The sequence below is a fragment of the Odontesthes bonariensis genome, chromosome 13 (assembly GCF_027942865.1).
Source record: "Odontesthes bonariensis isolate fOdoBon6 chromosome 13, fOdoBon6.hap1, whole genome shotgun sequence".
Lineage (NCBI taxonomy): Eukaryota > Metazoa > Chordata > Actinopteri > Atheriniformes > Atherinopsidae > Odontesthes > Odontesthes bonariensis.
The window spans coordinates 4,146,473-4,168,978 of record NC_134518.1 but is presented as its reverse complement, the minus strand read 5'-3'; the positions used below and the strand labels follow the sequence as shown (position 1 = coordinate 4,168,978).

The 22,506-nt window shown below is 39.4% G+C and overlaps 1 protein-coding gene and 3 long non-coding RNA genes across 6 annotated transcripts; all 4 read right to left on the bottom strand.

Moving 5' to 3' along the window:
- Window positions 1-97: 97 nt before the first annotated feature.
- On the bottom strand, window positions 98-2,336 carry LOC142397115 (uncharacterized). Of its 2 annotated transcripts, none has more exons than XR_012772666.1 (5): window positions 1,797-2,336; window positions 1,190-1,355; window positions 873-917; window positions 506-758; window positions 98-165 (listed from the first exon to the last, which is right to left on the bottom strand). It is a non-coding gene; the product is annotated as an uncharacterized LOC142397115 (long non-coding RNA). The 2 variants fall into 2 exon arrangements; XR_012772665.1 differs by having other exon boundaries at window positions 1,856-2,336.
- Window positions 2,337-3,389: 1,053 nt separating this feature from the next.
- Window positions 3,390-7,217, bottom strand: LOC142397113 (uncharacterized). The gene is made up of 5 exons (XM_075480466.1): window positions 6,635-7,217; window positions 6,355-6,396; window positions 5,926-6,033; window positions 5,115-5,219; window positions 3,390-3,801 (listed from the first exon to the last, which is right to left on the bottom strand). The coding sequence occupies exons 1-5, from the start codon at window positions 7,203-7,205 to the stop codon at window positions 3,584-3,586; spliced, it is 1,044 nt and encodes a 347-aa protein (XP_075336581.1). The 5' UTR covers window positions 7,206-7,217; the 3' UTR covers window positions 3,390-3,583.
- A 711-nt stretch (window positions 7,218-7,928) lies between these two features.
- LOC142397114 (uncharacterized) lies at window positions 7,929-15,933 on the bottom strand. The gene is made up of 3 exons (XR_012772664.1): window positions 15,800-15,933; window positions 15,555-15,680; window positions 7,929-7,986 (listed from the first exon to the last, which is right to left on the bottom strand). It is a non-coding gene; the product is annotated as an uncharacterized LOC142397114 (long non-coding RNA).
- A 1,795-nt stretch (window positions 15,934-17,728) lies between these two features.
- On the bottom strand, window positions 17,729-19,824 carry LOC142397112 (uncharacterized). 2 transcript variants are annotated; one of them, XR_012772663.1, is made up of 4 exons: window positions 19,771-19,824; window positions 18,905-19,020; window positions 17,976-18,132; window positions 17,729-17,758 (listed from the first exon to the last, which is right to left on the bottom strand). It is a non-coding gene; the product is annotated as an uncharacterized LOC142397112 (long non-coding RNA). The 2 variants fall into 2 exon arrangements; XR_012772662.1 differs by lacking the exon at window positions 19,771-19,824 and having other exon boundaries at window positions 18,905-19,047.
- Window positions 19,825-22,506: the final 2,682 nt, after the last annotated feature.

Sequence of the window (22,506 nt, the reverse complement as noted above, 5' to 3'; positions counted from 1 at the left end):
CAACCGAGTCCTATGGAAAAGACAGAAAGAAAGATGTCTGTACTATAGCTGCCACACCAACAGTATCTGACCAATAGATACTGTGAAAAAGCTTCCACCTTCCACTGGTGTGTCCATATCAGCAAGTCTGGCTCTCTTGGAGACCTCTGCCTGCTGCTCTTCTTCCTGAAAATATAGATAAGCAAAATGATAAGTTTTAATATTAAAAACACAAGCTATATATATATATATATAAAAAAAAAAAAGAAAAACGGTGAAGATCCCATCATTGTCCTCCTCTAATAGGTCGACCTAGAACCATTGGAGAGCTCAACAAATGTCAAATCCAATCACACATTATCTAAACACTTTATTTATAAATTGCAGACAGCAGGTCTGACCTTATCTTGTGAATGGCATATTCTTTAAAGTGACCCCACAATTTCAGTACAAAAAAATATTGTTTCTGACCAGAAATAAAAGAAAAATTCAGACAGAACTCAAACAAAATAAAAAAAAATCTGACCTCAGTAATGTCACCAATCGTCCTTTTTAGCCGAAACACTGGTGGCACCACACCTCGCAGAAGGGCTTTTGATCCATCTGTCTAGTGGGCGAACAGCTTTCCATAGCTCAAAAAATGATTAAACAATATAAATAAATAAAAACGTCTTGTCAACTTCAAGTCAAATAACAAAATCTTTGCAGTCTCACCTTCCCAGGTCAAAATTTTCTATGAGGAGGATACACCACCACTGTCGCAACAGTGGCAAGTCCATCTGGAAAATGATCAACAACAACCAAACAAAAAACAACAACAACCTTACACTATGTCATAATAAATGTTTTGTTGTTGTAATGTTGAGCTTACTTTGATGCATGAATCAACTTACAACAGAAAAGTCGTATGGAGCATCCAATGTGGTGTAAAGGGCATACTAGGAATAAAGCACAATCATTTTAATTTAATGCTGAAATCTTTAATGCACACAGAATTACAAAAATAATTAATATATAACAAATGATGTCTACATCATTTCAGAACAGTAAGACACACAGAAAAGTGAGTTGTCAGATGTTCTTCACTGCAACCTACATTCCCTTCATTTTCCTTTTACCCTTTTACAAACCAAACCACAACCTGCCAGAAGTTAGTAGCGTTGGCTAATACTTATGAGTACAAACAAACAGACAAATAGATTATGCTTACCTTTAAATAAAATGCCACCTTTTGTGTGTACCTCCATGTGGCTCTGCAGCTTCGACAATTTAGCTGGCTTAAATCGTAGGCACAGAGGGCAGTGAAAAAGTTTGCAACATGACGTGCAGCGTTTGATTATGGGCGTAGTGCCGGCGGTTGTTATTGAGATATGCATCTATAAGACACAAATAACGTGTAATAAGTAAAACAATAATATATATATATATATATAAATGGCGCATTTAAGTAAAAACTATCGCTACGATAACAACGCTAAAGACGAGCCAAAAGTAAAAAACATGATTGTTTAAAATTAATATAACTTTACAGTATATAGTTATTGAAAAATATGCATCTGTAAGAGACAATTAATGTTGCAATAAGTAAAACAAAATTACACAAGTGAGCACTATCGATACGAAAAATGGCACATTTAAGTGAGCACTATCGATACGATAACAACGCTAAAGACTAGCCAAAAGTTTTTAAAAAAAATTATTCTTTAAAATTACTATAACTTTACAGTATATAGTGTGCAACGTAACGTTCCAGTGAATAAAGACTGTTTCTGTTTCTTCGTATGAAAGAAAGTTGTTTTCACTCGACTTTTACTCACCTCGTTGTCTCCACAGTTCAAATGGCGAATGAAAAATACGTGCTTTCAGGTAAACTCGCCTGTCGCTTCCGGTCCTCACAGTGCAGGTGACGTCACAGTGCATGTCTCCAACGAAGGGTCCTGACAGTGCAGGTCATGGGTCCTGAGAGTGCAGGTCTGCAGCCAGACCCCTCTCCACTTTTCGGGTCAAACCAAGTTTGGCCGACTAAACACAGACCCCCAGCATGCTAGCTGTGGGTCTACTAGCCACCAGAGAGTCTTCCAGCCTGCTAGCTCTTGGCTTGCTAGACTACACTCACAATAAAGCTGTCTATTCTATTCAATTCTGCTTTACACTTTTATCAGAAAGTTTATAGTGAATTCGGGGACATGGAGTAGAGAGAGAGATCATGTAATTCCATACACATCCACGAGGGGCAGTGTGCAGGATTATACACAGATTGAGTGGGAGGTGTGGGGGGGGCTCACACACTCACACACAATATCTGAAAAAAATCACTTTGGGGGACAGCGGCCATTTTTAGATAGAAATGCATGTTGGAGCTTGTAGAATACGTTTATATTGAAGACTAAATGGGGACGGTGAATTTTGTCCCCAATTGGAAAGCTGTCCCCAATCAACTGGTGTGTATTCTGAAAAATGCCCCCAATTTTGGGCTAAGTACACACACACACACACACACACACACACACACACACACACACACACACACACATACTTGTATTTGTCCCTTTTTGGGGCCATGAGTTTTTAACCCAATTGTGGGGCCCACCCTTTCCAATGGTCCCAGAGCTCTGTAAAAAATCAGGCAAGCTTAAAAAAAATTAAAAAAAATTTCAGTCACTTTAGATTAGCCATATTCTAAAGTTTCTTCTCTACGCTAGTTTTTTTGGTCACTTATGGGACATGTTTCTAGCATTTGTTACTTGTGGGATCCACTTGCACACACACACAGATATGTCAAGTCTTTCTACCTTAGCAGGGACCAAAAACTAGATGGACTTATTAGTTGTTTCTATAGTTTTTTATTAACAAAAAAACTGCAAGGCTGCATCAGAGGTTTACATCCTGCATCTCCTCTCCTCACATTAGGTAGACAGAGCAGTGATAATCAAAAAACAATCACCTGCTTAAAATGAATCAACTGCTGATTATTACAGTGAGCTTTGATATCAGGAAAGCAGTCCAACAGCTCCTTGTGTTGATAAGAACACAACATAATAGCATAATAACATAAAAACATGCCAACACTGGCAACTATTGTAGATGGCCTTAACCCTCCTGCTGTCCATCTGGGTCAAGGAAGGAAGGATGGACAAAGGGAAAGAAAGAAGGAAGGAAGGACGAAAGGAAGGAAGGAGGGAAGGAAGGGATTAAGGAAAAAGGGAAATATGGGAGGAAAGAAGGAAGGGAAAAGGGAAGGAAAGATAGATGGAGGGAGGAAACAGATTGGGTCAAAAAGGAAGGAAGGAAGGGAAAAAGGATTGTGGAAAGAAGGAAGGGAGAAAGGAAAGAAGGAAGGATGGAGGAAGGGAACAGATTGGGTCAATTTGACCCAGAAGGTAATGTAAAGTGGTTGAATTTATTAATACTGCAGCATATTCACTAAATAATATCAGAAATCAATACAGTCAGACTGAGTGGAAAATTGAGGCACCTGAGCTCAGTCTGTGTTAGTGAATATAAAATCATTTGCATGTTTTGTTTTGCCTCCAGTAGGGCTATCTCAAATATTATAGCACCTCCTCCTACAAGCCTGTCTATTACCTTGTAAAGTGAAACACTTTCATTCAAATTTTCTTCGCAGAGAAGTAATTCGATTTTTAACAAAGTATTTGACTGCCCTCCAGTCTCGATTCTTCAGGGCTTGAGGTTCTGCAGTGATGCAGCGCTGACAGTCCTCCTTCCCTGGGACTTGGTTCATCAGAATTAATTTCTTTAAATGACGTTCTACTGCAGCACATTCTTCTGTTGTCCAGGTTCTTTTAACAACAGTTTGTTTACCTAAATGGGCATAAAAAGGACAAGTTACAGAGTTATAAGAACTTTAACTTGTAACTACAATGAACATGAATGTCTCATTTGAAACATCAAGTGATTTATTGCACGTATTGGCTAAGAAGATTTGTGTGGTTTCTGCCTCTCTCTCCAACAGGCAATGTTTCTAGAGTCTCTGTCACACCTCTGTGTCATGATTGGTCAAAATCTAAAAGCCTGGTTGATAATCTATTAGTTTTCTTCCCTCACAAAACTTGAAATAAAAAAAAGAAAGAAAAATGTGGTGGTGAAATAGGGACGTGATTGAAGACAGTCGCAATGTGTTCATATGCCTGTTAGAGCTCTTTGCATTACATGATCAACAATATGTTTCAGCCACAAACCCAAACAAAGTTATCAACCAAAGTAAAACAGGGCTACAACACACAAGAAGCTTTGGAGTTTCTGTCTACAAATGTATTGATGGACAGGCTGAGGAAAAGACGTCAGAAAACAGCATCAGAAACGTGGTGAAGTGAGGAGTAGCTACAGCAGAACACAATGTTTCAGCCTTGCTTACTTTTTGTACTTGTATTGTAAATAGTACTTTCAGTATTAACTATTTGTCTCTATTGTATTAATTTACAGAAAGAATCGACAAGCAGGGCCAGGGAGGTGAAGCTGCTCGACGAGAGAGGGAAAGAGAGCATGCTTTGTCATGAGCGGCAGACCATGTTCTGTTTTGTTTTTTTGATTTTTGTTGTTCAGACATAGGCCTAGTTATCCCACAACCCACCACAATTCTCCGAGTTTTAAATATGAATATTTAAGTCTATATCCCCTCCTTAGCCCTAAAACCTTGATCATGTTATTAGAAAGCCATGAAGTCTGTGACGCCATGATGCAGATACCAAAGCTGTAAGCTTGTCTTGCATATTATATGCCACACAGCGAAATAACATGCCGTGTTCTTAACGTACTGTAGTGGGAAAAAGTCAGCTTTTCTTGTTCAAGGATTGTGTGTTATCATATGATGTAGCTAGGACAGCTGTATAGATCAAAAGATAATTGGAATGTGAAAATAATTGGGATGTGTGCTTATCTAGATTGAGTCTAAAATAGTAAATATCCAAGCTAACTTTGGGACACAGGAGTATCAAAGTTACTGGTAACTCTGAAGTCGTAAGTAGGACAGTCACTGAGGGTTCACCATTTTTAATGAGCACCTGTTGATAAGAACACTGGATAAGGAGCTAATAAGAGCAACTGCTGATAAGAATGTTGGATGAACATATGTCTCTGCAGGAGAAGGGGCAGGAGGGCAGGAGTACCTCTCTTACCTCTCTTTTTTGAAAACCTCCTCTGGTTTTCTGTAGAGGTCCTCTCTTGTAGGGATACGGTGCTGTCCTCGTCTTCTGATTCCTGAGCTTCTGGTATACTGGCATCTGGTCAGAGAAAAAGGTTTAAACAGAAAAACGAGACAGCTATAGACTAAAATATGAATATGAAGTAGCTCTTGGTAAGCTGGCTGCATTTTTGTTTGTCATGCATACCTAATTTTGTCATTGCAACAACTATAAAATTGTAATAAAGATTGTATATAATTTGTACATGGTGCCTGCGTTTTTAACAGATAAATGGGCAGAATTTGTCCATGAACCTGCCTGATTCTTCAACAACCCAGTGTGATTTTGAACAAGATTGTGAGGACTATGAACAAGATAATCAAGGCAGGGACAGACACGCCTCTGCAGCCTTCACAAGAGACTTACAGTAAGACCTCAAAAATTGCAGTAGGAAACACATGCCTAACACCCACTAGGCCCCCATGTCCTCCATGCATCTACTGTATATACAGTAGTTACTTGTCACTCAGACTATAAGGGTTTTTTCCCTCCACCCTTAACCCCCCCTGCTAATAACACAATACCCTTGTCTGCACCTACTTTTGCACCATTATTGCCAAGAGGGCCGTCATAGAAATGTGCATAAATGAAGAGTTATTTCAGGTCCTTTAAGAATTTTACACACACTACATATTCCATAGATGACCCTAGTCATAACTGGTTTGTGTTTGTTGATTTTGTTTTGTCTGTAAACTGTATGAATCAAGTTCCTCATGTTTCTCATAAATACATTTAAGAAGCTTACCTATCTTTTTAGCAAACTTTGTCCTCTGGTTTTTGGCAAAGGGGCTTTCTTGTGATGGTGTGGTGATGGTCTCATCTTCTGAAACCTGATCTTCTGCCATACTTGCATCTGAAAAAAGAAAATAGTTTAAATAAATAAACAAGATAGTACTAGCATTCCAGAAACTGACTGCATTTGATCTTTCTTTCTGATAATTTAGTATATAATGTGAATCTATCTAAGGTGACAGAGAAAGTTGTGCATATTGTTCTAATTTGACAGATTAAATCATAGCAGATACAATTTTTTTGAGTCTATAAAGTCACAGAATATTTGAAAGCTTTAAATGTTGTGTGATAAGATATCGTCACTTTTCCCAAGATTTAGACCCAAATATTCAAATCCAATGACTGATAATTCAGAACCAGTGTCAAAATGCTTCAAACATACCTTCGATATCCTCTTGTGAACAAACTTCAATTTCAACAGCCTCTGAAATGTGATTTGACAAAATACTGTATGAATGAGCTGGACAGCTGAAAGTGTAGTGATCTACCTCTGACAATCAAGAGTACAACAAGGGGAACATAAATAGCTAGACTGATTAAATAGTTGAATTGAATTGTGCTGTTATAGTCAAAAACTCCAGCCAATACAAGCTTGCCCTGTTCAAAACTGTTTCCATTAAAATATATGTAAATAAATAAAAATATATATAATATATAAGTACCATTTGGATCAATGTGAATTTCATCCAGGCTCTTTCCTTTGTACTTTCCTAGCTTTCCCTGCTCCAATGCCAGGAGGACTTTGCTTATTTTGGCGAGCTGAAGGGTCCCCTCTGGAAGGCGGTAGTGTTTTCTGTGTACATCTATGTTATGGCCAAGGAAGTCTGCCAACTGGTCAAGTTCTGTGTTCTTCAGATTTAGAACAGTGGAGAGCGTTGCAATGTGTTTCCTTAGTTTTGTTGAGGTCAGAGCTCTGGGATTTTTGATGCCACTGCATTCTTGCACTAACTGTCTTATGCAGTCAGAACCCCTGAGGTGATGGACAGAATGAGGCAATGCAAACAAGAAACCATTTTCAGTCAGTACCCCACATTCTTCTCGCCTCTCGACGAGAGTATCAAGACATTCCTTCATGAGTGGAGTGAGGAGAACAGGAACTTTCCTTCCTCTCTTTCCAACAATTGTTATCCGGACAAAATGTTTGCAAAGCTTCTGCTCAAGTTCTGTCAGGGCCAAGTTAACGTCTTCATGCGTTTCTGATAGGTCTCTTGACAAGTACACAGACAAAGACATTTTGGATACCTCTCCTTCTCTGCGGCGGTTGAAGAGGATAACTTGTGCCAGGGTCACTTTAGCCAGGTCTTTCCAGTTTGAGGGGGAAGCCTCTTCTTTCAGGGCATCTAAGTGTTGCTGTTGTTTTTCCAGACAAATGGGAATTAAGACTTTGGACATCCTGCGTGAATGGTAGGAGTTGAGGGGAATTCCACTTGGACTGGTTGAGCTGAATCAGTGCTTGGCTTGCAATGTCAAATTTCCAGCTTTCTTGGTAAAGCTGTGCAAAGTCCTCAACATCTTGGACTGTTTCTTTATCTCTTGCCTTCAATCCTTCAGATTTCTTAAACATAGCCAAAGCAAGCAAGCTGTGTACAACTTTGCGAGCCAGTGATGGATATTTATATTTGCCCGTTTCATCACTGAATTCAGCTAAGCATCTTGCAGCAGTGACAACATGAGAATACTTTTCAGGTTTTATAAGTTCTTCTATAGTGTTCACTGGTGCGACTTTTTTTGCTGCCAGCATCAGCCTGCCAAGTTCCCTCAGCTTTTGTCGAATGTACTGGTGTTGGCTGATTACCCTTTCGTTCTTCTTAAACAGTCTGTAGCCGTACTCCAGAAGGTAGCGGTCTTTCTTTACAGCTATGGCAATCTTGTCTTGATTCATATTATTCAAGAACTTCCAGTACGCATCACTAAATCCAGGAGGAGCTGGTTCAGCAAAGGCACACAATGCCTGTATCCTTGTTTTACCTTGTCCCTTGTCCCTTGTCTTGTCCTGAGGGTTGAGCTTGCAAACCTGAAAATGATGTCGCCGGATGACTCTTTTTGTAAACAGTCCATAGCAGTACACACAATGTAGAAATTTTTGTCCCTCAGTCTTTTCCTTTGGCTGCTTGAATGGGATCAGCTTTCCTTTCTGGCTCTCCAAAATGTCTGTGTTATGTTCAAAATTTCCTTTGTTTCTGATTAAATCTAAGTGCAGTCGTCTTTCTTTTGAGTTTTTTGGAAAACTGAACCCTTTTGAAACATCTATTTCATCACTGTGCATACGTAACAAATGTCTTGACATTTTTTCAACTATCTTTTTACAATAAAAGCAGTGATGCTTCTTGTTATACCGTCTTGAACCATCCTCCTTCTTCATAACTGGATCAACAAAGACATCATGCTCATCAATACAAGTTTGCCCCACCGTCTCTTCATTCATACAAGTGCTTTCAGCAGAACCATCGTTTATTTCAAAGCTGCTTTGACTGGAAGACTCAAATTGACTCAGACTGGAGGACTTGGACTGACTCTGACTCTGACTGGAGGACTTGGACTGACTCTGCCTGGAGGACTTGGACTGACTCTGCCTGGAGGACTTGGACTGGCTCTGCCAGGAGGACTTGGACTGGCTCTGACTGGAGGACTTGGACTGACTCTGCCTGGAGGACTCGGACTGGCTCTGCCTGGAGGACTTGGACTGGCTCTGCCTGGAGGACTTGGACTGGCTCTGCCTGGAGGACTTGGACTGACTCTGCCTGGAGGACTTGGACTGGCTCTGACTGGAGGACTTGGACTGACTCTGCACAGCAAATGCCAAAGTGTTAAAATCCCAGAGTTTTGATGACGGGAGTAGAATATTTAACACTTTGGTGTCAATGGGCACAAAGTACACTTTGCAGGTTGCACCATAATCTCTCTCTGGTGTTCTTTCTATGCATAGTGTTGGTGTAGAGTTTTTGTAGTGTTTATTTTACAATGATAGACTCCCTGATGACACCTTTCTGATGTCTCCAAAAAGACCATATATTGATGATGACATCCCAAAGTCCCGAAAGAGTCAGCATATTGATGACAGCTCTTCACAGGCCAAAGAGGTGAGTTTTTTTGTACATTCTATTGCCAAGTTCTAAATGTGTTTTTGACATCAGTTTTTTGTTTTGTCTTATTTTTACTTGTTTTCAAGCTTGTCAAGAGAGTTCTGGAACAAAAGCCTGGAGGGGAGAAAATACTTAAAGAATATGCAACTAAGGGAGAGATGAAGGATCGAACACGCCGTGAACTTGTCAACATTGTTGTTGCTGATATGTTGGAAAAGTATGGGTAAGTCAAATACTCCTTGTACACGATGCAGTCAAGAGCATATTCATAGTGTTTGATTGCAGACATGTTGTTTATAAAAAACAGGTGATTGTAATCAAATGAGATTATCAGTACAACCATGGCCAGTAAACTGTGGTCTTGTGCCACATGGCTAAGTTATTTCATATATACAGATATTCTAATCTAAATTAATCATTACCCATCTTCAAGACACACGCAGCCTTATAGATTTAGTCAGTCCATGCTACTTATATACTTATATATTGTTTACTAGTTTATTTGAGTTGACCTCAGAGTCCCCATTGTAAATTGTCATACAGCTTTTTTCCCTGTCAATGCAACCTATCATTTACCCCCACAGAAGTGCTCCGCCAAAGGACAAAAGAACACAATATGCATTGGGGATTGTAACACTGTTCCCTGCTCTGAAAGATCCCTATTCGAAAAAGGGCTATGTGAGTATATATTTTAACGAGAAGTTTACCAACTTTTCAAATTATAATAATAAAAAATATTGTTTTTCATAGGAGCAATAGACATAGAGGTTTTTCTTGATCAGGCAGTAAGGAGGGCAATTAACATTCTCGAAAATGACAGCAAATTCAGGACTGTGTTAAGCTCAATATTTTGTTGATGAATGAATAATGTTTTGATGTATTTTCATCGTATAGTTTCTTTCATCAGGTGTCTTACCATGCTCAAATTTCTTAATTTATTTTCAAACTTGTTTTTAGGAGCATTTCTTTGATGCAGATAGCAACGAGGGCTACATTGCCTGGAAGCTTAAAAACACACAGCGAGAACTCAGCAGTGGCCGTAGCAGTGGAGTTCGGAGAAGGAGCTCTCAAACCTCAGACAGCAGCGGACCAGAGTTGGAGAGGAAAGTGACTAAAGAGCAACAGCTGGAGGGAGACCAGTGCTGCGAGGCCATATCTCTACTGAAACACAGCACAGATAAAGAACAGATCTTCATGAAAATGAGAGCAACCTTCCAGCACAGACAAAAGTTGATCCATGATCCAGAGCGATGCAGCACAGTGCTTACAGTTTTCCCAAGGTTCCTTGACACAAAAGGCCTTGTAAGTTCACATTAATTAGGTTGATAATGTTTTTTTCCATCAATAACAGCTTTGTAAAGATGAAAGTGGTACCTTCCTTCCATTGCACCATCATCAACTACACATGCACTTGCTTGCACTTCCTCCCCTTTAGGTTCTACAAGACTTTGAGCTGTTGTTTGGAGCAGAGACTTCATCAAAATTCTTGGAGAAATGGGGAACACTCCTGAAGGCGAAAGTAATTGAACAAGCCAAAAACCTCAGCAAAACCCCGCACCTTGACTATCTCATTCAGTCTGCAGACGAGAACCCTGATGAGGATGGAGATGAGGAGGTCCCAGGTAAGTGACATAAATGAATTCCCTGTGTATCTCCACCCACCATTTCAAATGTTGTCTTATTGTGTTGACAGTGATGTGGTTGTGCTGATAGTAATTTTTTTCAAGAGCCTGATGAGTGTTGATATTGATTTGTCAGGTGCATCTCATACTGAAGTTGAGTTTCTCATCCCCTCTTCTCAGGTTGGGATAGTGACATGGCCTCAGTCCTCCTGCTTGTCTACCTCCTGCCACCAACTGGAAAGAAGGGAGCCGTGAAGATCAGTATCCGGGAAGCTGTGGATCGCGTAGTGAAGTTTCATAAGGTCAGTGTATCCTGATTTCCATTTTGAAAGCATCCAATATCAACGAGTGGAATTCACATTCCAAAAACAAACAAATGTTTTGACCAATTATCATTTCTGTTGATACAGAGGAACTTACCCAAGTGCATTTTCACATGATGGGGTAGCACGACAACATACTCAACATAAGTAAATCTCAGCCAGGATATATCTGGATCTAAGAATATTATTAAGAGGGTTGACTTAATCTGTTCTTCCATAATTCCTCTATCTAGACAAACTTTTCCACAAATAATTTATAAATGTAAATGGCAATAAATATAATATCAGCACATTTTTATAATAATGGTATCAATAGCAATAGATATAAACATCTTTATTTAATAACTTCATAAATAGCAATAAATACAAACACATTTCTATACTAACTTTATAAAAAAATAAATAGCAATACATAAAAACATTTTTTATGATATTATAAATAGCAAGTCACATAAATACGTTTTCTTTTTTTTTCTTGAAATCCTCCAACTGTGCTGTCAGATTTCTGACTTTGCTATAAAAAAAAGATGTATAGTGTAGTAACACTTTTGTGTTATCTTGCAGTCGGGCCGAAGCCTACAAGAACACTCTGGTCCAGCCCAGCGGAGGCAGCCCTACATCCTGGCAGTTGGCATCACAAGAAAAAACATCCATGATTACTACATTGCGATTGATGGTGAGCTCCTTCCCTGCAAGGCCAGGTCTTCCCTTTCAGCCTGTGATGAACTGTTCAAGACGCATTATGTGTTTGGGATCTCCTATGACCAGGCCTTAAACAGCCTGTACACATTTGTGCAAACCACTGTCTACAATATCGATGTGGGGCTTTCTCGCGAAACTCCTAGAGTCAAGGACCTCAGGGCAAAGCTCCTCAACTCAAGTTGTGATGTATAAATGCTTTGTTTGCCAGTCTACTTTTGTCACCATCCAGCAGTTGCTCCGTCATCTCAAACTTACACATGCCTTTTTTCCCGGCAAGAAGTTTCATTTGTTGTGTGACCATAATGGATGCCGTCAGAGGTTTTGCACTTTTTCTGGGTTCAGGAAACATCTCCATTCCAAGCATAGTCCTGAAAGTCTAGTTCAAATTGATAATGAATCTGTCACTCCGACTGTCACTCCCTCAGTTGGTGTATCCGATCAGCAAACAATGTCAGCTTCAATTTCAGAGCAACCAGGGAATTCTCAAAGCTGTAATGAGACTAGGCAACATACCCAAGAAATGTGTGCATCCCTTTTTGCAAAACTCCAAAGCTGTGGTGTGGCTACTAATGTCATAAAGACTGTTGTTGAAAATATGGAGGAGCTTGTAGAGGAACTACATTCAAATGTGAAAGATGATGTTGTAAAATTGCTCCCTAATGTTGAGGACATGAGAACAAAATTTGATGATTATTTTGAAAACCTTGAAAATCCATTTAGCAAACTGAACACTGAGACAAAATGGAAAAAACATTTCAGTGAGAAATGGGGTCTTGTAGAACCTGTTGAGGTCGCTCTAGGGGTGAGGTATGACACCAGAAGGAATCGAACCACTGGCACATACGATCAGGTTCCTGTGACAGACAAATTTGTGTACATTCCTCTATTGGAAACGCTGAAGTTTATATTCAACAACAGAGAGATTTTAAATCATATTTTGCGGCCTTGTGAGAAGACTGGGTTTTATAAAGATTTCTGTGATGGGAGTTATTTTAAAGATCACCCCCTCTTCTCTAAAAAAACCAAACTCTCTCCAAATACAGATATTCTATGATGATTTTGAAGTGGCAAATCCACTAGGATCCAAACATGGTATCCATAAGATTGGAAGTATATACTTTATTTTACGAAATCTGTCTCCAAAGATAAACTCAGCGCTTATGAATATTCATCTTTTGGCACTTTTTCATACAGAGGATGTAAAAAAGTATGGATTTAATTTCATTTTAGAACCCATCGTACATGATCTGAAAGTCCTTGAGTGTACAGGAGTTGAAGTTCCTTTCTCTGATGAACCAGTTTATGGAACAATTGCACAAGTGACAGGGGACAATTTGGGATTGCACTCCTTACTTGGGTATGTTGAATCATTCAGTGCGAACTATTTTTGCCGCTTTTGTCTGGTAGACAAACAAACCTCGCAGACAGTTTTCAGTGATGATGATCCAAGAATAACACTGCGCAACAAAGTATTGCATGCTCAGCATTGCAATGATTTGAAGGCAGATCCTACACTGCCATCAACATTTGGAGTGAAGCGAACATGTTTACTCAATGATCTACAGTACTTTGATGTTTCTGATAACTATGCTGTGGACATTATGCATGACATATTGGAAGGAGTTGGGCAATTTGAGCTGAAGTTGCTTTTTGGTTATCTCTCAGACAACAACATCATATCCAAGACAGATATTTGTAACAGGATATATGCATACAATTATGGCTTTGTAGAGAGAAATAATCGACCAACCAGAATCAACTTAGAGCAGAATGGAAATGGAATTGGTCTCAATGCCATTCAGTCATTTTGCTTGATCCGGAATGTGCCCTTGATATTTGGAGATGTTGTCCAAGAAGGAAATGCACATTGGAGACTCTTGCTGCTTCTGCTGCAAATCATCAACATCATATTTTCTCCTATCATTACTGATGGCATGACAGTATGTCTGAAACATCTCATTCTTGAACATCATAAACTTTTCAAAGGGCTTTATTCACATCGCAAAATGATTCCCAAACATCACTTCATGATTCATTACCCCAGATCCATTCGAAAAATAGGTCCAATTCTTCATGTTTGGGCGATGAGGTTTGAAGCCAAACATAGGTTTTTCAAGAACACAATCAAAAATTTCAAAAATATAACAAAGTCATTAGCTAAAAAACATCAGATGGCTGTGGCATACCACTGGGAATCAGTGCCATTTAAAAGTATTGACTGTGGTCCAGTAAAAACTGTTCAGCTCAATGCCTTGGCAAATGGTGAAATAATTGCTGAAGAACAGCAGGTTGACTTGGACTGTGAAGTTGATGTGACACCTTGGATCACTTGTTTTGGGACAAAGTATCGCCCAGGTCTTCTGGTTTGTTCAAACATAGAAGAGGATTTCCCAGTATTCAGTCAGATAAAAGACATTGTTGCATTTAATGGAGACTATTTTCTTCTAGCAGAGGATTTGGAGACACTTAGTTTTGCAGAGCATTTTCATTCTTTTCATGTCAGACAGGGATTTTCTGAAAATGTTTCCCTGCTGAAAGTTGATGAGTTGCTCATGTTTAAGCCATTTGATCTGCAGACAACGTATGGTTTTGACAGAGAAGATCAATATGTGGTGCCTGTGCATGTTTTTGTGTAAGAAATGTGTTACGTAAGTGATTGCCCCCTTTTTGTTTTTCATCTTTTTTTTTAATTATTTTTTTATTATTATTATTTATTATTTTTGCAAAAATTGATTTTACAGGGTTTTTTTTTGCACCATGGCTTCTAACATAATATGTTTTATGTCCTTGTAACAAGAGTTAACTTCCATAACAAGACAAGATACTTGTTGGGATGTATTGTAATAATAAAGATATTATATTTCAGGAAACTTTTGTGAGGACTACTAATTCTTTAAGTGTTAACAATTCACCTCAAAAGTGTTTGGTGTACACCAGTCATAGAGTACATTCTCACTCTGAGTGTTAAATAATCAGCTCTGCAAAGTGCTACAAATTACTAAACTAGAGTATATATTTTTACTCTCTGGGAGCTTTAGGATTACACTGCAAGTGTCACAAAGCACTGAAGTAGAGTCTAAAAGTACCAGTGACGGAGTAAAATTGTACTCTCAGAGGGTTCAAATGTAACTCTTTATTTGGAGTATATGTTTCACACTTTTGGTGGAGTTCAGTGAACACCAAACTCTTGGACCTATATAAGCACTGAAACTGGAGTTAAATGTACTCTTATAGAGTACAATACACATTGGGATTTTCGCTGTGTGCCTGGAGGACTCGGACTGGCTCTGCCTGGAGGACTCGGACTGGCTCTTGCTGAAGGACTTGAACTGGCTCTTGCTGGAGGACTTGGGCCTATCTTTAGTATTTACCATGGGTATTTCCAAGCTGCAGTCACTGTCTGTGCTCTCTTCCATGAGACCTGGATTATACTCCTCTCCACTATCTTGATCTACACTTGAGGGATCTGATCCTGCAAGAATCCCTTGCATCTTGAGAAGAAAAAGAAAACCTAAATTAATAACTCAACCTCCTCCTCCCTTATACTAAATATGATTAAAATGCATAGCAGTCTAGGCAGTTTAATACATGTTAAAATTACGTGCATTTAGAGTGGTATGAGAAAAATTCGGGGTGCTTTCAGTCTAGTAAAATCACATGTTAAGAGAAATACTGTTAAGTTACATCAGACTAAGGAAGCCAAATTTACAAGATCAACAGACAGGCTCATTGATGATAGTGATGACTGAATCATCTATATGCATGTCTAGAATTTAAGTTGGGGGGGTGGTGGGGGTGGGGGGGGGGCAACCGTCAAAGTGATTACTCAGAAAAAGTAGTTACAAGACTTACAGGACGGAAGCAGCTTCTCCTTCGCCTTTGTGAAGACATCTCAGACTTAGACCAAGTAGATGGATCCTCTGCACTGTCATCACTTGAATGATAGAGGGCATCAGAATAATCTGGTACGTTTTTAATCTGTAAAAAGAGTGTGTGGTCATTCTTTTTCAGAAACCATCAAAATGAATAACAGTTGACAGATTTAGAGGGGAAAGTCTGTCACTTAGTTAGTGGCATTTAAAGTGCCAGAGTCATACCTGAATGTTTTTTGTCCACAGCTTTGGAACAACTTCAATGTCTGATTGCTCATTGGAATCATCCTTTATGGAATCCTCATAATCGGTTTCTTCCACAATATTCTCATCTGGATAACTGACACGTTGACAGAAATCTTCTAATGTTTGCATCTACAAAGAGAGTTGTGTCAGGTGAAGGTTATCTCTTTTTGTTTATACTCTAGTTATGTCACAAAAATGGAGTAAATATATCCCAATTTGTTTGTCAAATGTTGAGGTAAAATTAAATAGGCCCACCCTTTTCAGAAATGAACAGAAATGTTTTAGAAAATATGAATGAAAGCAAGAACAATATTTACAACTAAAATGGCAGCACCTACAAAAAAACAACACCACCAAACTCACCAACTAGAGCAAAAGACATGTAATCATGACTATCTGACCAGTTATATGTATGTCTGACAGAGTAGTTTGTTATTGCTCTGTATTATCTCTTAAAGGTTAACATCTTCTAAACTGAATACCTCTTTTACTGACAGGCTTTCGGGATGCTAACATCTCCACTCACCCTTTGTAAAGCCATCTCAGACTTGGACTGAGCTGAAGGGCCCTCTGTACTGTCATCACTGTCGTAGAGGGCATCAGAAAAATCTGGAAATTTTTTCATCTGCAGAGTGTTATGTTATGGCGTGGTTTTACATTTTAGTTTACATTTATCAAAATCAATTACAGAGAACAGATTACAGGGGTAAATGACTGATCAATAAATTATTGATATTTAAAGTGTCAGGGGCATACCCAAATGCTTTTCGTCCTTCTCAATTTTGGAACACCTTCATCACAGCGTGGAGCCAATGGCTGATCATTTAAACAATCCTCATCGGTTCCATCCGTGTCAGAATAATCCACCAGACATGATCCTCTGATAGCAAATTCCTAAACATCATTAAAGACAAAATAATCAGAGAGGTTGAGCATACCATCTCATATAGACACTGTGGTGCAGTTACCACAAGCAGACTGTACATGTTTCACTATCAATGCTAGGCTGTTAGCATCAGTGTTTGTGATAAGCAGTTATTTGTTATGAGGCTCAGGTAATTAGAAAAGAGAAACACTTTTTTTTCACTCATGTTTAGTTGTTGGGTGAAGCTATTTATTGTCTAAACTGAAACTTGGTGTGTGTGTGTGTGTGGAAGAGAAAAGTTGGAAAACCCTTTTGTAGGAAGAGAATCTAACAGGGCCCCATTAAGACATGACCTGAACCTTGTGTGTGTGAAACCAGTTAGCTAAATGGAGATCAAATAGAAACTAGTGTGTCAAGTTATCAGTGCACTTTATGAAGAACTCAATCACATTCATTCTTTCCATTACCTTTGGGGCATCATCTTCAGCAGCATTATCATCATCATCATCTTCACCATAAACCTTGGAGGACAGATCAGCAGGAGGCACAGCCATCTCTTCTTCTGCTGCTGGAGCCTGCTTTGATGTCACCTGGTGTTTAGACATAAAAGAAGAAGACAGTCAGTTCTGACAGGAATCATGAGTCTGGAAATACTTACAGATCACAAAAGTTTGCTCACTCTACTACTATATTTAATTACTTTTCATGTCCTCAAAGACACCTGACCTAATGATGCATTTTATACAATAATAATGATAATAATAATAATAATAATAATAATAATAATAATAATAATAATGACATTTCATCTCAAGTTGTGGGAAGTGAAACTAACATCTTTAACAATCATGTAGTGTAACCAATGCATGATCATCATCACCTTTTGACGCCATGGCCATTTTGAATCACCATAGTTGTAATAAAGTTCAGTCCCTACTTCGATGTTCCTCATAGCAAACAGACACAAATGGGGCCTGTTGTTCACTATAACTTTTTTCATGACGCAGTTCGGAGATTTGTGGTTGTCGTTCACTAATCTTCCAAGGGAGCCGTCTTCCTTTGATGCATCAATACTAAAAATAAACAAAAACAATACATCAAATACATATAAACTTTCTAAAATATATCTTCATAGTTTTGTTAGAAGAGCCACTTGAGATTTAAGGTACACTAGGTGTAATATTTCACTCATTTGTTTATCAAATATTTAAGCACGTTTCAGGTCTGTTTCAGGGCAGTCAAGAATCCCCTAATTGCTACTAAAAATACATCTCATAAAGGCCTACTTACCACCACTGGCGTTTCTGCCAATCAAAGTCATACAGAAATGTACTCTGTGTCTCTGAGTAGTTCCTTGATCTGCATTCTTCTGCTGATATGAATTCACCCCTGTACTCCAACACAAAAGAACCTTGCTCGATTGGTTCGGTAGCAAACACTCCTCTTCCTATAATGACACAGAATGAAATAAACTTAAATAAAAGTCACACCAAGTTGCCTTAACTTTTCTCATACAGCATTAAAAAAAGTCTGTACTCTTTAGCTCCCATGAGCTGACCCCAGATCAATATGTCATCTCCCTCCTTTGGGAAGACCTGTGAGCTTGATTTAATTCTCTAAATGCTCTGGAACATACTATCTCAAATAAAGAGATGACTTTATCTAGTTATAGGCCAGATTGAATGCATGATTATCATTGTGTACAATTGTCGTTCTAAAATTGTCTAAAATGTGACATGACTTTTTAAATATGAAGGTTTTCTGTTTAACAGGGACCATCATGTGACAACTACGTGAGCTACAAGCCTGTACTCTGGTTCTCCGTTTGTGTAACTACTTCTATGCATTAACTTAAATGTTACTATTGAATATGCAAAACTGTTTCACATTTTCATTACTTCTTTGGTCTTCTATTGGTCCAGCACTTACCTTAATAGTACTTGAATGTGCTGGACACTTTACATACAGCAGAAATAAAATAAATAACTTTACATTTGTATATTTGATTATACCAGAGTGTACCTGAAACTTCTCTTATGGAAATCAGGCTCATTTATACACACCTACTGTATACCTAAACACATTGGATTTAAACAAGACAGACGATTGAAGCCACTTATTTCTATAAGATATCTTCTGAATGAAGAATGTTAATAATGAATAGTATCTAAAAATGTGCGGCTGTAATTTGCAGCTACTGAAAGCACTAGAGGTCATACCTTTGATATTATTGATAAATCTCACTGCAAACCATGGCTTGTCTCCAGCTGACAGAATATATGAGATTGCATCTTCAACAGGTTTTATCCGGGCCTTCCTTTTGGATGTCATTGCTCTGTGAAAATATTTTTATGACATTAAACAGCTGTGCAGCATGAGAAAACAGATTGCTCATTCACCCCCCAAGAGATGAAGTCTGCTAACCGCTAGCTTCTCTAGTTGTAGCTACTTTAGCAATGACCGCACCATAACAAACAGCGCAGTATACGGATCCACTAGCCACCGATCAAACAGCCACTTGTAGCCACAAATAATGCCCAGAACAGAAAGAGAATGAGAATTGAATATTCGCCAGGTTAATTAGCCATGTGTACCACCGGATTCCGTCATCGGACGGATGATACTTCCGCTAAAAGCGCTAGCGTTTAGCAGCTAATTAATAATAATAATAATTCGCCAGGTTAATTAGCCATGTGTTCCACCGGATTCCGTCATCGGACGGATGATACTTCCGCTAAAAGCGCTAGCGTTTAGCAGCTAATTAATAATAATAATAATTCGCCAGGTTGATTAGCCATGTGTTCCACCGGATTCCGTCATCGGACGGATGATACTTCCGCTAAAAGCGCTAGCGTTTAGCAGCTAATTAATAATAATAATAATAATAATTCGCCAGGTTAATTAGCCATGTGTTCCACTGGATTCCGTCATTGGACGGATGATACTTCCGCTAAAAGCGCTAGCGTTTAGCAGCTAATTAATAATAATAATAATTCGCCAGGTTAATTAGCCATGTGTTCCACCTGATTCCGTCATCGGACGGATGATACTTTCGCTAAAAGTAAGTAAGTGAAAATAAACTTACCTTAATAATTTGAGGTACAGTTGTTACAGCATCGGTCTGTGTTGTCAGTATGTTTACAGTATTAGCTCTCAAACAAATCCCGTTAAATCCCGCGAGACTATGACGCTTAATGGTATTGGCTGATATCACACACACTTCCGGAAGTGTGTGTGTGTGGCTGCAATGGCATCCTCCCACCTTCAGGGGGCAGTGAGCACACACACTTCACACACACATTTCCACTTTTTGTCACTTTGTGGACAAAGTGAGAAAAAGCTAGAGGAGCATCAGGGAAGGCTCCTGAGCCACTTTAAAGCACTAAACGGTGTGGGGCCCAGCAAAATGGCCCCATGAGGATTCATGGCCCCTTACTGTTGGTGGGCTACAGGTGGTATGGACCCACAAAGTAATTACGAGAGCACACACACACACACATTTTAGAATAACGATGAGTATATGTTTATAATGAAACCGATTGTGTTGGCACTGAATTAAACTTTAGTTAGCATTATTGATAGCAAACTTGTTGCTAGTTACTAAACGCTAAACGTTATAACGCAGTGGCTGTGTTCGAAACCGCCTACTTCTCCTACTACTCCCACTACTCCTACTAACTTTAACTTTTTTTAAGTTCCCGGATGCATACTAGATTCGCTGAAATGTTGGGTATGCATCATGTGGTTACTACTCATACTCAAACTACCCAGGATGCAACGTAACGTGACATCGCCGATCGTCATTTCCTGTCAAAACGGCAGTTTCAAGCTAGCTACAACGAGGGTAGGTTCACTTCCTGTTTTCAAAACAAAAGCACCAATTGTATCGTAATGGCTTTCCCTATGATAAAAGGCAATGGGTATTTTATTTTGTTAAAGTAAACGGAAGTGCGTTACTCACTGCGGCTAGCTTTAGTAGCGTCGAATTCGTGGGAACAAAATTGTAAATAGCCGGTATTTTGTCAGATTTTCAACACGTTGGGGATCTAAACGACTACTTTCTCGCCTGAAAATGTTTCAAATGTTGCTAAAGTTATATATTTACAGAGTTTAGAGCTTAAGCGAAATCAGCTTCAGGTCGGCTAATTTCGGCTCAGGCAGGAGCGAAATGCACTGTGTGTAAACGCTCTGCATACTGTCTGATCGAATGAGTATGCCGTTTGCAAGTATGTAGTATGTAGTAGGCGGTTTCGAACACAGCCAGTGTCTAGACAGTTCTGACCCAGTACCTGACCCAGCTACTCAGGGCCCCTGTTGGTTTGTTTTAGTTGGTGGCTTCACAGTAATTTTCTCAAGTTTCTTGTGTTTACCTTGAATCTAAATCTAGCCTAGCTAGTGACTGTTGTGAATAGGGAAGCTGACAACAAGGGAAAGACCATGTGACAGATTGGAAAGACAGCTGACAGGAGGCAAAGACCCCAAAGGTGCTGCCATGGGCTAACAATCCATGGTAGCGGTAGCGAGGCCTAGCAGCTTTGTTACAACCAACATAAGCTACAAACAGATTAAAGAGAATACCCCTAGAGTCAGCGAGAGCAGGGGCGGAAGATGACTCACAGGCAGACTACATGGCAACTGACACTGGAACGAACATGACTAAGAGGTGGATACGCGACTCAGTGAAGGATAGGGGCACGGACCTATTCTCTAGGGCTAGAACTGACCAGAATAGTTCTCAGAGGAAAGAGAGCGTAGTTGGACATAATAAAAGTGGTAGGCTAGAGGCAAGTAAGCTCCAGGTTTGTCCTTGTGGCTGGCAGAAAGTAACATCAGTTAGAGGCCTTAAAATGCATCAGGGAAGAAAGAGATGTTTGATAAAGGAAGGGCAGTGTGGCCGCATCGATCAGTACTTTTTAAGAAGTCAATCGAGTAAGTCGGATGAAGTCCAGCGGCAGGTAGAAAACCACAGTCCAAAAGATATCAATAACACAGCTAAGGAGGGGGAGGAGGAGGTTCTAAGAAGGGATGCAGCTGATACTGAGGTGAACAGGTCAGTTAAAGAGAGAAATATGGAGCAGAAAGCTAGAGTTAAGTGGCCTAGGGAAAATAGTAACAAAGAATGGGAGGCAGTCAATAAAGATTTGTCAATAATATTGGGTAGGTTAGGAGGAAATGCAAGCGATAGGCTAGAGAAGATGGGAGATATAATTTACTCCTATGGTGTAGAAAGATTTGGGGACGAAGATAGAAAGAGGGTTGAAAGAGTACATTTAGTTAAGTCTAGACGGCAAAAAGAGATGGAGAAATTGGTTAAGGAAAGAAGGAACTTAAGAAAGCAGTGGAAAAGAGCTACAGAAGAAGAGAGAGAGGGAATTAATGTTTTGCAGGAATAATTGAGAGGCAGGCTAGCAATACTCAGAAGGGCTGAATGTCTTAGGAAAAAGAGAAAGAAGAAAGAATATGTAAGGACGGCATTTTACAGGGACCCGTTCAAGTTTCTTAAAGGATTGTTTAACCAGGAAAAGGGAGGGCAGCTTAAGGCAACAAAGTCAGAGGTGGAAGAGTATCTAAGAAATACATATTCAGATTTTGAGCAGCGTAGAGTAGTAGGCCTTCCACCTGACATGCCACCGTTAGGAGAGATGGCTCATAAGATGGATGTTAGACCACCTAGATGGAAGGAGGTTGAGGAGGTAGTCAGGCGTGCAAAGGCTTCATCGGCCCCAGGGCCAAATGGAGTCCCCTACCTGGTTTATAAAAGTGCACCTGATATCCTAAAGTTTTTGTGGAGGCAATTAAGAATAGTTTGGGAGAAACAGGT